The sequence below is a fragment of the Myotis daubentonii genome, chromosome 1 (assembly GCF_963259705.1).
Source record: "Myotis daubentonii chromosome 1, mMyoDau2.1, whole genome shotgun sequence".
Taxonomy (NCBI): Eukaryota; Metazoa; Chordata; class Mammalia; order Chiroptera; family Vespertilionidae; genus Myotis; species Myotis daubentonii.
The window spans coordinates 69,434,209-69,448,549 of NC_081840.1; the positions used below are offsets into that span (position 1 = coordinate 69,434,209).

At 40.8% G+C, this 14,341-nt stretch overlaps 1 protein-coding gene and 1 non-coding gene across 3 annotated transcripts in view; both read right to left on the reverse strand.

Moving 5' to 3' along the window:
- Positions 1-6,981: 6,981 nt before the first annotated feature.
- The window catches only part of TMCO5A (transmembrane and coiled-coil domains 5A), a 49,479-nt gene continuing 42,119 nt past the window's right edge, over positions 6,982-14,341 (reverse strand). Inside the window, exons 11-13 of one of the 2 annotated variants that reach the window (XM_059673569.1) lie at positions 13,515-13,572; positions 11,212-11,252; positions 6,982-7,180 (exon numbers count right to left, since the gene is read on the reverse strand). In XM_059673569.1, coding sequence (XP_059529552.1) covers positions 6,982-7,180; positions 11,212-11,252; positions 13,515-13,572 — 298 coding nt within the window. Of the gene's footprint in view, positions 7,181-11,211; positions 11,253-13,461; positions 13,573-14,341 lie in introns of both variants that reach the window. The other variant, XM_059673653.1, reaches the window with a different exon arrangement.
- LOC132225239 (small nucleolar RNA U13) lies at positions 10,733-10,836 on the reverse strand. The gene has a single exon (XR_009450824.1). It is a non-coding gene; the product is annotated as a small nucleolar RNA U13 (small nucleolar RNA).

Here is a 14,341-nt window from a genome sequence, read left to right on the forward strand (position 1 = left end):
TTTCAATTATAGAACCCAAACAAACCAGATACCTGCTTTCAGCATCCGAGGCCTCAGAGCTGGAGCCGAGCCTCAGAGCTAAAGCTGGCTCTCAGCTCCAGTGACAGCCATAGAAAGTAAATAAATCCCAGAATAAAAAAGACAAAAAAGAAAAAAAAAAGAGGTTGGGGGGAGCTTCAGTCACCTGCCAGCCTGAAAACAGCCCTCACTCAGCCCCTCACCCAGACTGGCCAGGCACCCCAGTGGGGAACCCCCACCCTGAAGGGGGTGTGGCCAGCTGCAAACAGCCATCAACCCCTCATCCAGGCTGGCCAGGAACCCCACCCTGATCTGGGACACCCTTCAGGGCAAACCAGCTGGCCCCCACCCATGCACCAGGCCTCTATCCTATATAGTAAAAGGGTAATATGACTCCCAGCACTGAGATCAGCGGAGCCGCAAGGCCTCCCGAACCCGGGATCAGCGGAGCAGCGAGGCCTCACTGCCCCTGTGTCAAGAGGAGCTGTGAGGCCTCCCAGCACTGGGATCAGTGGAGCCGTGAGGCCTCCTGGCCCCTGGAACAGCGTGACAGGGGGCAGTGCTCAAACTCCCTGATCGCCCTGCAGCTGTGTGTGTGACAGGGGGCAGGGCCACAACCTCCCTATCTGCCCTGCTCTGTTCGTGACAGGGGAAGGCGCCCCAACCCCCTGATCAGCCCTGCTCTGTGCCTGAGAGGGGGGAGCTCCCCAACCCCCTGATTGCACTATGGCTCTGTGTGTGACAGGGTGCAGTGCCCCAACCCCCTGATCGGCCCTGATCTGTGTGTGACAGGGTGTGGCGCCCCAACCCCACCATGGGCCCTGCTCTGTGTGTGACGGAGTGAAGCTGCAACCTCCCCATTGGCCCTGCCCTGAGTGTGACAGGGAGGAGCGCCCCAACCCCCTGATCCACCCTGTTCTGTGTGTGACAGGGTACGGAGCCCCAACCCCCCTGATGGGCCCTGCTCTGCATGACAGGGGGTGACACCACAACCTCCCCATCTACCCTGCCTTGAGTGTGACAGGGGTTGGCGCCCCAACCCCCCAATCGGCCCTACCCTGAGTGTGACTGGGGGTGGCATCGCAACCTCCTGATCCGCCCTACTCTGTGCATGACAGGGGGCGGCGCCCCAACTCCCCAATCGGCCCTGCTCTGAGCTCCATCAGGAGCTGCGGGGCAGGCACCTAGGGATTGCGCCTGCCCTCTGCCACCCGGGAGTAGGCCTAAGCCAGCAGGTTGTTATCTCCCGAGGGGTCCCAGACTGTGAGAGGGCACAAGTGGGGCTGAGGGACACCCCCACCTCCAGTGCACAAATTTTTGTGCACCGGGCCTCTAGTAATATCATAAAAAAGAATAAAATATTTAGGAATAAATTTAACCATGGAGGTAAAAGACCTGTTTACTGAGAACTGTAAAACACTGATGAAAGAAATTGAAGAAGACATAAATAAATGGAACTGTGGAGCCTACACATTCAATTCAATCTCTATCAAAATTCCAATGGCATGTTTTGCATAAATAGAAAAAACAATCCTAAAATTTGGATGGAACCACATGAGTCACCAAATGGTTCAAGCAATCACTAGCAGGAAGAACAAACGGGAAGCATCACACTTCCCAATTTCAAACTGCATCGTAATCAAAAGAATATGCTATTGGCATCAAAAGAGACATAGATCAGTGGAACAGAATAGAGTCCATCATTAAACCCAGGCATACACGGTCAACTAAGTTTTGAGGAAGGCCTCAAGAATACACAATGGGGGAAATAGTCTCTTCGATAAATGGTTTTCTGGATAAACTAGATATCCAGATGCAAAAGAATGAAGTTGGAGCTTTACACCACAGATAAAAATCAACTCAGAATGGATCAACGCAAAACACTTAAATGTAAGACCTGAAACCATAAAATTCCCAGAAGAAAACATGAGGGAAAAGCTCCTTGACATTGGCCTGACTCTGGAGAAAACCAAGAGGAAAGAAGAGAAGGATGTATAAGATTCTTCTCTAATCTAGGTGTCACCAGGGCCCCCCGCTCTTTGATATTAGCTGAGACTGCCTTTCCTGCCATCCTCCACATTCCAGGTTTTTCTTCTCTTCCTGAGGATTTTTGCAAATCTTTTCTCCTAGTTACTTCTCCATTCTATAACTAACAAGGCTGTTTATCTCTGATTCAGCATTGATTTAAACTTGAGACATAATCCTTTATTTTCTCCCAAAATTTGCTCGTAAGAGTCAAATATCTACAATCATGTGTGGTAGATTTTACTAGCAATTGAAGTAAGTGTGTGGGAGCATAGGTTGCAGCACCACTTAGAAAATAAAATAAAATTGAAAGTAGCTTCTAAAAGTCCCTTTATCATTTCTACCAACTTGGATTTCAGTGTTTCATCCCATCTCAGCTTTCTCTCTTGCTTCCTCTCCCAGATGTGACAAAAATTCCTTTATATCATGATTTAAAGAGCATTTCAGCTCTAGCTCTTACTACTCCCCCACAATTTACACTTTGCATAGCTCAAGATTTATTAATGCTCTCTGCTAAAAAAAGGTTGATGTGTTCCAAATGTCACCCTTTCTTCTCTTGCCTTTCCTGTTAGTTTCTATAGGAGCAGGGACAGAAATATGGAAATTTACTTCCCCAGAAGTAAGAATTATACCTTTACTTTAGAAGACAGGAGGGTAAAATTGATTTTGGTTTTAAATAACAATTGCAACAAAATTGCCATTATGTTGGTGCCTTACCTTAAAGGCTGAAAGAGTCTGGGAATGCTAGTTTACTAAAAGGACCACTGAAAAGGGACTCAAGAGACCAGGTTCTTGTCCTGGTTCTGTTACTAACTAGTTGAGTGATCTTGGGGAAAGTACCTCACTGGATTTGAATGAGCGATCCCCAAATTTCCTGCCAATTCCACGAGTCTATGCTTTGTTTGAGAGTCTCCTGGTTGCCTAATTCTTCTATAAATGCAATTGTGGCTGGGATTTCCCCTTTCACAGGTGGGTGAACATACCAACACTCTGGACTATGAACATACCAACCTCTCCCTGGCCAGCTGTCTGGTCAACATCTGCTGTCAATTACAGGGGTTTTACAGGCCAAGCTTTGGAGCCAGACACAGGCATGGATCTTGGTTACTTCAACTCAGAACTTCAGTTGCTTGATTTGCTTTCAGAACCAGCTTCCTTATTTGTAAACTGGGCATGATAATATCTACCTTGTAAGACCGTGTTTAATATAAGAATGCAAGAGAAACACTAAAGTGCCTGGCCTATGATAAGAGTTCAATAAATGGAATTTTTGATCATTAACATCATGTCTGTTGTAAAGGGGCTGAGTGAGTGTCATGGCAAACTCATGCTGTGCTCTTTCTGGATCTGCTGAGGAATTCTATTGTGTGTGGTAAAAAGAACTCAGTTAACTGTATAGGTCACTCCTAGACTGTAGTTTTGTTGAGTGGGAAATACAATCTGAGAGGGAGAGCCGAATGGTTCTAGGCAGCAATATTTTTTTAAGGCTGTGTGGAGTAAGAAGCAAGCAGATTATTGAAAGAGTTGGGAGGAGAGAGGACTTTAAAAAGGAAAAATAAACATTGCCAAGAGGAAACTTGGTTAGGTTTCTGCAGAGTGATAAGCACCATGCACCCCTTTTTCCTCTGACTTCATAAATTTTAAATATTTATAAAACTTTATTTAGCCCCAAGGAGTACGATCTGTTGTTTGGATTTATCAAAGTGTGGAGTCCTGCTTCAAGGTGGGCGTAGGTGTAAGAACAGAGTATGTTAAGGAAATTTACTCAGAACATATGTTTTGAAGATTTTAGGCAGGTTATAATAGCTCTTGGGACAGGGTACTACGTGTGTCATCTATGCTCTTGAGGTTCAAACCTTTCTGGCCTAGGAACCTGCGGGAAAAAATGGGACAAGTTTGCTTTTATCGTGGACTTGCTCCTATCTGGTCTGCATCTAGCAGGCTGGTTGGTAATGTAAAGAAAGAGCGGGATAGCACAGGCATCGTGAAACAGTGCCCTCTACTGTTCCTGAGGGAACCATGCAGCTGTGGTCAAATCATGAGGGAAGTGCAAGGCTCCAGAGCCAAAAAAAAAAAAAAAAAAAAAAGCCGCTCTGCTGTCTGCAACCATTAGGACACTGGGAGGCCAGCTGCTGGCACCTATAGCCCGTCTCAGCTGTACATACTCAGCAGAAGCAAGACAGCCCCGCCAGCAGCAGCTTACCTCCCCACTCTAGTTTATAGGCAGGCGCTGACCCCGTGCTGCCTGTGAATGCTGCCCTCCCACTTCTCCCTGCAAACACAGAAGAGCTATTCGTTTTGGTTCTTAGCAGAAATAATTTTTAAAATATTTAAAAAATTGATTTCAGAGAGGAAGGGGAGGGAGGGAGGGATAGAAACATCAATGATGAGAGAGAATCATTGATTGGCTGCTTGCTGCACACCCCACACTGGGAATGGAGCCTGCAACCCCGGCATATGCCCTGATGGGGAATCAAACCTCCACCTCCTGGTTCATAGGTTGATGTTCAACCCCTGAGCCATGCCAGCCAGACAGCAGAAATAATTTTTATTATTTTTATTGTTATTTTTATTTTTTCGAGGTTACTGGTTTGTTATAAAAATCTAACTCGGGAACAGACAAATGGAAGAGATGCGAGGTATGGGGAAAGGGAAGGAGCTTCCATGCCCCCCGCCCCCCCCCCCCCCAGCACATCACTGCCCCCAAATCTCCACATGTCACCAATCTGGAAGTTCCGACAGAAAGAATTTTTAAAACAGTGATTTCAACCATTGAACTTTGCCTTTCGAAGACTTCCGCTTCTCAGTATTATGACATTAAAAAATTTAAACCACTTCAAGGAGGCTGTCATAGAAAACAGTTCATTCAAAGTTTATACCAATAAGGGATCAACATATTCTTTTTCCTTTTCTTTTCTTCCTTTCTTCCCCCCTTGTCTTCCCCCTCCTCCTCTTCCTCCTTTTTTTTTTTTTTTAATAAAACCATCTAAAATACCACAGAATCTTTTTTCTTCATCTTTTATTTTCAAAGGCCACAGAATCATTTTCTATAGTAATGATGTTATTTGGGGGAAGCTGTTTTGCTAACTTTCTCTGCCTTCTGGGAACAGGTTAGATTTATTTTTTATTTTTATTGCTGGCCCTCCTCACCTTCTGAGCAGACATCTGCGCTCTGAATTCTCACTCTCAACTACTGTATTCTGGGTGTGACCCCAAACCGTAGTCAGCCTTTTCCTTTACTTTAAACAACAAAGAGGAGAATTCTGAGGATCTTAAGCCTGCAGTGGGGATTTGCATTCTCTACAATAACTTTTGAGCTGTTTTCTCAGCATCATTCTACTTAGCTACGGCAAAGAAAATACAGCGATGAGTAATGAAATAGGCATGAAAGGAAACATTTTAAAAAGTTTTCTTAAAAGACTCTGAAGCTTCAGTGTGTGAAAATGCGTTTTCTTTCATGATTCCAAGTTTCAGTTCATGAGTTTAGAGCAGGGGTCTTCAAACTACGGCCCGCGGGCCACATGCAAATACAAATATTGTATTTGTTCCCATTTTTTTTTTTTTTACTTCAAAATAAGATATGTGCAGTGTGCATAGGAATTTGTTCATAGTTTTTTTTAAACTATAGTCCGGCCCTCCAACGGTCTGAGGGACAGTGAACTGGCCCCCCTGTTTAAAAAGTTTGAGGACGCCTGGTTTAGAGGGCACGTATTTCTGGCTCTATCATGTGGCAGGACATTGGTAAATGGAAGCTGGCCACACCTCATCTTTCCCTTCCATCAAGAATATAGTCCATTTTAATGCAGTATTGGCCACCCCGTGGAAAGGAACTGCCAGGTGCCACTGGATCCCAGAATTCCACTGCCATTCATTACAGGAACAAGTGGTGGGGGGAATGCAGATCTTATTGACATTATGGAGGGTATTTCCATGTAGGGTGCTGGGTAAATAACTCAGAGTTCATTGTATTGTCAGCCTGCAGGTATTTGTGCATTACTCCACGCACACAGACACAGCTTTGGTGTTCTCTGAAGCCAGGAGTTAGGAATTTACTCATTACATGAAATTTACCAGATTAGAAAAGTTGCTCAATTTTTTGGTATTTCTATTTGATTACTTCTATTTAGTTACTACTATTTGGTTGCTTCTACTTAAAATATTCATCTTGGGTAGAAGATACTTTTAGTCTTTCAGTAAAGAATGGCTTTGCTAACACACGGTCAGCTGACTTAGTGCTTGGTATGTCATTTCCTGTCTCAGACTAGCATAATACATGGATCTGATCTCACCTATTGAACATAGATAGGCATGGGAATCCCTCCTCAATTGTTTCTATTGTAGGACTCATCATGCATGCATGTGCTTTATCTGTCCTTCCTACCTTCCCAAGGACATCTTGTCTCTAAGAGGAGAATGCACATTCAAAGAGAGAAGAGAGAGATGAAACCCAATAACATTGCTTTGAGGCTTCTGAGTCCAACCATACCTGAAGCCGCAGACTTTTAGTTCCATGAGGCAATAATATTTTTTGATATAAATTTATAAATCAGCTAAGCGAAGGTCACTCGCAACCAAAGAGTGCTAATATAAGTAGTAAGCAATCTTCTGCATTGCAGGGATCCAGTTTCTTAGATTGTTAACATTCACTAGAAGAACTGATAAACTCTAACTTTGCTCAGCCTCCATGACATTATTCTAAAAACAGTCAAGTTCGTTTACTGTCTGGTACTGTTTAGCTTATCCATAGAGCCACAGACATCTATTGACAGAGCTCTTTACTGGGCAAGGTCAATCTTGGAAAGACAGCATGGGGAGGAAAGGTAATCAGGTAGGCAAACCTCAAGGGGAAAACGGAAGAAAACCTTTTCCCTCCTCAAGTTCTGCTGTCTCCTAGACGGACACCACTTGCTTCTTTTGCTCAAGGATATTTCCTGGGGGTCAGTGGGGTAGCATGTCCTCTGTCTCAAGCGTGAGAGATGGAAACAGGAAGCTTCTTAGCTTCCACAAGATGCCCCTGCTCAGTATCTTGGGCAGTACGTTGATAAGTACATCTGGATTTATAAAACTTATATGGAAAAACAAGTAGCCCAGAAGTCTGATGAAAAACAGGGTGATGAAAAAGGAGTATCGGAAAATCCTGAAAAGAGAAAGCCAAGAAACTGTTAACCAGAGGTTCGAAAACCTGGAACAAAATAAGTCATATGTAAAGGCATGTCTAGCTTCTTCTGGGTAGTCAGATGTCTCCCACTCATTGCTGCTTTTATTCTCAACAATCCCTTATAAAGGCAGCCCCTACCCATAGCTACTCTCTCCTGTCACTGGGTTTTACTTTGTTCTAGCATTTCTCACTGTCTGAAATGTTATTCCTTTATTTATTTATTTATTTATTTATTTATTTATTTATTTATTTATTTATTTATTTATTTTTGTTTCCAAAAATTGTTTTACAAAGTAGTGGTACCAAATTATACCCCACCAGCAAGATATATTTTTTTGTGAATCTGCATCCTCCCCAACACTTAATATGATCAAATTAAAAAAAAATTGGCCAATCAAATGGATGTAAATTAATGCCTTAGCATAGTCTTGGTTTTTATTTTTCTGATGAACAATGATGCTGAACATCTGATCATAGGCTTATTGGTCTTATGTGCTTTCTCTTGCCTGTTGACCTAGTATGTTGTCTGGGCTTTCTTATTAATTATAGGAGTCCTTTATATCTGATATAAATCCTTTTCCATTGTGTGTATTTTAGTATCTCCCCTCTACTTTATAACTTTCACTTGCTCTAACGTATGAAAGAACAAAAATTATTAATTTTAATAGTCTAGTTTATCAGCCCTTTCTTTAATTAGAATCAGTGCTTTTTGTGTCTTGTTTAAAAAATAAAATCATTCCCTAACTGAAGACCTAAGAGACACTATTTTATTAAGAGTTTATGGTAGTTTAAAAATATGTCCACAAATTCTTTGATATTTTTCCCTTCAGGAGATTCCTCTCCATTGGAATGCGGACTGGACTCAATGACTTGTTTCAAAAGAAGAGAATATTGTGGAAGTGACAGTGTGTGACTTCCTAGACTGCATGCTGAAGACAGTGCAGCTTCCTCTTTACTCTTAGGAGCGAGCCAGCAGTCATGCTGGGAGGACACACAATCAGCCCTGGGAGAGGTCCATTAGACGAGGAACTAAGCTCTCTTGCCAATAACCAACAAAATTTGCCAGGTGTGTGTATAAATTGCCTTAAATGTTGACCCCCTAGTCCCAGCTAAGCCTTCAATGACTTTGGCCAACATCTTAACCATAACCTCCTAAGAGGCCCTGAGCTAGAACCATCAACTAGGTGGTTCACAAATTCCTGACCCATAGAAACTGTGAAATAACAAATGTTTGTTGTTTGAAGCCACTAAGTTTTGGAGTCATTTTTTTTTCTTTTGAAAATATTTGTTTTGTATTGTTTTATTTATTTTATTCATTTTATTTTTGCCATCACCATTTATCCCCTCTATGCCCTCTTCCACTTCCATCCACCCCCACAATCACCACACTGTTGTCCATGTCCATGAGTTCTCTCTCTCTCTCTTTTTTTCTTTTTTGCGGCAGTAGATAATGCCCATTTTTGTTTGTTTGTTTTTTGATATTTAATTCCTCAACACATCTGGACTTGCTTTTTGTATATACTGTACAGTAATAACCTGATCTTATTTTATAAATCTGGATAACCATTTTCTCCTCACCATATTTATAGAACAATTCTTCCTTTCCCCTCTGACATACAATCGCTGTCACATATCAATGTTCTATAAGTGAACTGTTTCAGAACTTTTGTTTTATTTCATTGGTCAATTTTCTAAGTCCTGTGACAATATTACATGATCATAATTGCTGTAGCTTCATAGTAATTCCTGGAAGGGCATGTTCCCCACTCCTTGCTCTTCTTTAAAATTGCCCAGGTTATTTTTAATCCTTACTCTCCCATATACAGTATTTTTTAGAACTTTATTCAAGTACATGAAAAATCTTTTGGGGAGTTTGGAGTTGAATTGACTCTATTAATCACTTGGAGAACAATTGATATCTTTATGATGTTAAGGCCTCCTATCCATAACTATGATATTTCTCTTTTTTCACTCATATTACCTTTAATATTTCCTGATAAATTTTTATAAATTTCACTATGGTATTCTTTATTTCTTCTTTAACTGATGTATTATTTTGCACCTGTGGTTTTAATATGATTTGCAGGCAGAAACTTCCATTGTTTTTGTTTGTTTTTGTATTACCCTTATCTACCTGTGCTGGGCTTCCCTCTGCCCCAGGACAAATTCACTACCCACGTTCACCCACAGTCAAAAACAGTCCTTCCCCACCAGCTTTTAACGTTTTCCTGTAGAGTTAATCTTGGTGACAGGATCCAGGATCCATTCCAATACAGCATCTTGGTCAGAATTAGAATCAGAAGCCCTTTACAAGCCCCTTCCCACCACTCTCCCTGAAGCTGGATACAACATTCATGAGGATGTTTTGTGATGACATCTCAGGGATGACATTTCCAGGGAAAATCCTAGGAATAACTTAGCTTTCTTATCTCTTGAGTCAGTACTCCACAGGATGTCAGAGCAGAACAAGAGGAAAGACATTTATAGTTTGATGTGATGAACTAGACTAGTAGGATGTTGTGAGGTTCTCTTCTGGATACCAACTCTCTGTTGAAAGTATTACATATGTCCCCCTTGTTTTCCCCACTGACCCCCTCCAGCCCCACCCCCTGCCCCAGGCCCTCACCATCTCACTGTCTGCATCCATGGGTTATGCATATAAGCATACAAGGTCTTTGGTTTATTACCTCCCCACTACCTTCCCTCCCCACCTTCTCTCCGAGATTCCACATTCTGTTCCATGCTTCCATGTCTCTGGATCCACTCCATTCATCATTTTATTTTATTAGATTCCACATATGAGTGAGATCATGTGGTACTTGTATTTCTCTGATTGACTTATTTCACTTAGCATGATACTCTCCAGGTCTCTCCATGCTGTCTCAAAGGGTAAGAGATTCTTCTTTTTTATAGCTGCATAGTATTCCATGGTGTAAATGTACCACAGCTTTTTTTATACACTCATCTACTGATGGACACTTGGGCTGTTTCCAGATCTTAGCTATTGTAAATTGTGCAGGCAATTCCAGGCTGGGTACTGGTATTAAAGTATAGGTGAAGAAATTCTGCTAGTTGTTCAGGAAACTTTATATTTAGAAATATCAAAATAAGTAATGCATCACTTATCTGGTATGAAAATTTCCAGAAAATTGAAGCTGACCTTTAAGTACCAATAATTTCATGTTAACTATTTTGATGGAACACTTTTTACATCCTATTTCAAACCACTTTGAATATATGTTTCTCTATGCCTTCCTAAGCAGATTACATTGAACACAATTTGACCTTTTCTTGGAAATGCAAGGGCTTCATGAATACCAATTTTACTTTGCTATCAGAACTAATAATATCCACTCAGTTGTTTGAATCCTGAGTTCTTATTTAGTTTAACAAGTATTTTTTGAGCAATTTTTATGTGCTGGGTAGTAGTGTTAGGTGCTATCTCTTTTCACAGTCATTTTTCTCTTTTATTTGCTGTTAGGCAGTGGTATACTTGCATTTAGAGGTTCTCTCCCATTTCTATTTTTTCCATGTCAGAGGGGTAATGTACTGACATTGTAACAAGGTTTGAGGGAGGAATATTGTACAAAATAGCATGAAAACCCATTCATCATGCTTATGAACCACAGAAGCATGAAGATCTCCCCATTTCAATCTACTGATGCTACTGGGGAACTAGATACATCAAGATAATTCAAATTGTTAAAGGCAAAATGGAGTAAGAGGAGATTTGCTGTATCTGTTTTAGGTGAATGATTCTTGTTTCTGATAGCCATTAGGCCATTATTTTCTAATATTGGAAAGTTGAGATTAGTAATTGCCTTTGAACAAAGAAGTCATAACATTAGAACTGAGAAGTGTAGTCATCGATGACATTAGTTTGTTGACTTAACTGTTTGTGTATGCGTGTGTCTATACAAGGTTCTCCTTGTCTAGACTTTGCTTTCTGCCAGGATGGCTAAGCATAACTCCCAGTTTTCCAGGAAGTGTACTCAAAGATATTTACTTACCTTTTACAGAACCATATTCCCTTATTTTGGAGAGAATTAACCTGGGAGAAGAAGGAACATTGATAAGCAATTTCTGGAAGCTACCATCACTGTCAAATAATATTTTGTGATGACAATATATTTGTGAATAATATTCAGTGAACATTAGTTAATGTTACACTGTATTTAGGTAATATCTTATGTTTTAATATGCATAAATAGATAGATGGAATATTAAAAAATGTTTTTATTGATTTTTAGAGAGAGAGGAAGAGGGGGAGAGAGAAAAGAAGATGGAGAGAGTGAGTGAGAGAGAGAGAGAGAGAAAGAGAGAGAGAGAGAGAGAGAGAGAGAGAGAGAGAATTAATGTGAGAGAGAAACATTGATCAGTTGCTTCTCACATGCACCATGACTGGGGAGTGAATCCACAACCTGGGCATATGCTCTGACCTAGAATAGAAGTGTTGATCTTTAGGTGCATGGGGCAATGCTCAACCACTGAGCCGCACAGGCTAGGGAAACAAATGAAAACTTTAAAGATAAAAATATATGTATAAAATTTTGTTTGCTTTTTACATACTGATAGGAATAAATGAAGGCATAGAAAGGTAAAGCATGTTGTAGAAGATCAGTGTTCCTAGAGACCAGGTGTTCTGATTCTTGGCTCTTTCAGGTGCACCCTTACTTTCTCTTTAGCCAGTAATCCTTAGAGAAGTTACAGGCTTTGAAAACCATACTAACTTATTCCAAGGGATACATTTTAAAAGTTATAAAAATGTAAAGGTGAGGATAGATCCTGAATTTCTGTGGTATCTCTATTCTAAAATATTTTCTTAGTTATTTCACTTTGCTTTTAACTTTTAAAATAAAAATATGTACAGAAATTATAATTGTTCAAAGTGGGAGAAATGAGGTTCACAGAACTGGAATTAGAAACTTTCTGGGGTACAGATTTGGTTACAGCTGGAGTGAGATCAAGTGGCATGCTAGCTGGCCAGTTGCACAGGCAGCCTCTCTATAAAGATTGCTCAAACATCATAGGTCAGCAAGCCATCATGGGATTAATAATCTTGATAAAGACAACTGTTTTTCCTCTAATAGGTGGTCAGAGGGAACACTGATAGCCACTGGTAGTAGATGGTGAGACACATCAGGGAGCATGCCACGCTTGGTTCTAGAGAGGTTAGTTTCAGTTTTGTTTGCTGAGGGTATGCAAGCTTGGGGCCAGAGTCACTTGTTCAGGACAAAGGGAACCATGGCCACTGTGAACATTGTCTAACATATATCTAAACCTCTGGAGAATCTAAACAAGGGCAATCGATGGTTGATTATTATTTTAAAATATGTTTTTATTCATTTCAGAGAGAGGAAGAGAGAGTGAGAGAGCAAGAAATAGAAATATTAATGATGAGAATCATTGATTGGTTGCCTTCTGCATGCCCCCTACTGGGGATAGAGCCCACAACCCTGGGCATGTGCCCTGATCAGGAATCGAACTGTGACCTCCTGGTTCATAGGTGGACACTCAATCACTGAACCACACCCACTCGGGCTCAATAGTTAATTATTGATACTTGTTTATAAGGAACAGATAAGTTCTCTTTTCTTAGATTATAAAGACCCTATGTCATAACATAACATTTCTGGTGAATGCTAACCTTGGCTCTAAAGCCAATATAAATTACAAAAGCAAAGTCCAAAAAGTTTATTTTTTTGTCCTATGTACTTGCTGCTACAAGATGTCACATGAGCCAAGAGGCCTGGTGCTTTATATCCAATCCTATTTCCTTCAGACATTTGCATGCTAGTATATTCTGGTGACATCATGATGTTAAATATAAACAGACATAAAGAAGCAATGACTTCCTATGTTTTAACTCAGGCCAACTCTGATTAGACAGTGGGAGATGCCTGATACTCTGTGTTGTAAAAGATTCAGGACCATGTTGGGATCATCAGGAAAGAGTATGTGTTTGTGGGAGATGGAAGGAATGAGTGGTGTATGTGCCATGTGCTGGCCTCCTCTCCATAGAGCATACCCTTAGTTATATGTTCCTTCTTGCTTCCATTCTGCATTCCCTTAGGTCTTAGGCTAGTTTCTTTCAGAACATGTCATTTGTGTGTCTACAAAAAGAATGAAGACAATTGTTCCTCAGCATCCTCTTTGCTTGCTTAGATTTGGAATGTCTTGGAATGATGTCTGGTACTGTTCTTAGAAAATACACATGGGAAGATTGGCAGATGATTGGTGGCTTGTGGATTTTAGGAAACTCCTTTGAGAGGCAATGGCACTGAGAGAAGCTGAGGCACAGTGGAGTGCTTACCTTATTATTTCGGTTGTTATACTCTTTGCTTGCAGAGCTCATGCTCAAGACTTTTGATCTTGGGGAAAAGAACCAAAATAGGGATTGAGTAAAGTACACTCCAATATTCATATTATGGTTACTTAACAATTTTAGATCCTAAAGCTATGCTGTCCATTATTGTAGCTACATGTAGATATTTACATTTAAATTAATTTAAAAAAATCAGTTCCTCAGTGACAACTCAGTAGGTGACTAGGTCCTACCTATTGGATAGCACAGAAAGTTCTCTTGGGCAGCCCTGTTCTAGGATCTTAGCTTAGAAGCCAGGCCATAGCTAATGCTCAGGAAGAAGTTGGGCCATTGTGAAGGTGTCCTTTAGAGGCGAGGATCTCCAAGTCCTGGTACCCTTACCCCCAGGCCACGGTGTGTATTTGGGCTATTCAGAGGCCGAATGAAGTTTTGGTCTCCTTCTCTTGATTCCCAAGATTCCAAACTATTTAATAAACAGAAATACTTCTTGACTAAATTTAGATTTGACTTATAAAGAGGGTCAAGAAATGGAAGTGAGATTTTCGGTTTGAGTTTCTCACCATTTAGACCCTTATTTATCATTTCTATTTTTTAAATTTTATTTTCCCCCATCACCATGTATTCCTCTTATATCCTCTTCCACCTCCACCCATCCCTGCCCCTCATTTCTAATTTTTAATGTTCATAGTTTAATAGAGTTTGAGTTTTATACTATGATAGATTGAATGTGTGTCTAGGGATTAGTTTCATTTTCATCCCATGTGGTTTCGTTTCCACATATTTGGAGGAAGTGAGGATGGTACTAAGTTTTAAGG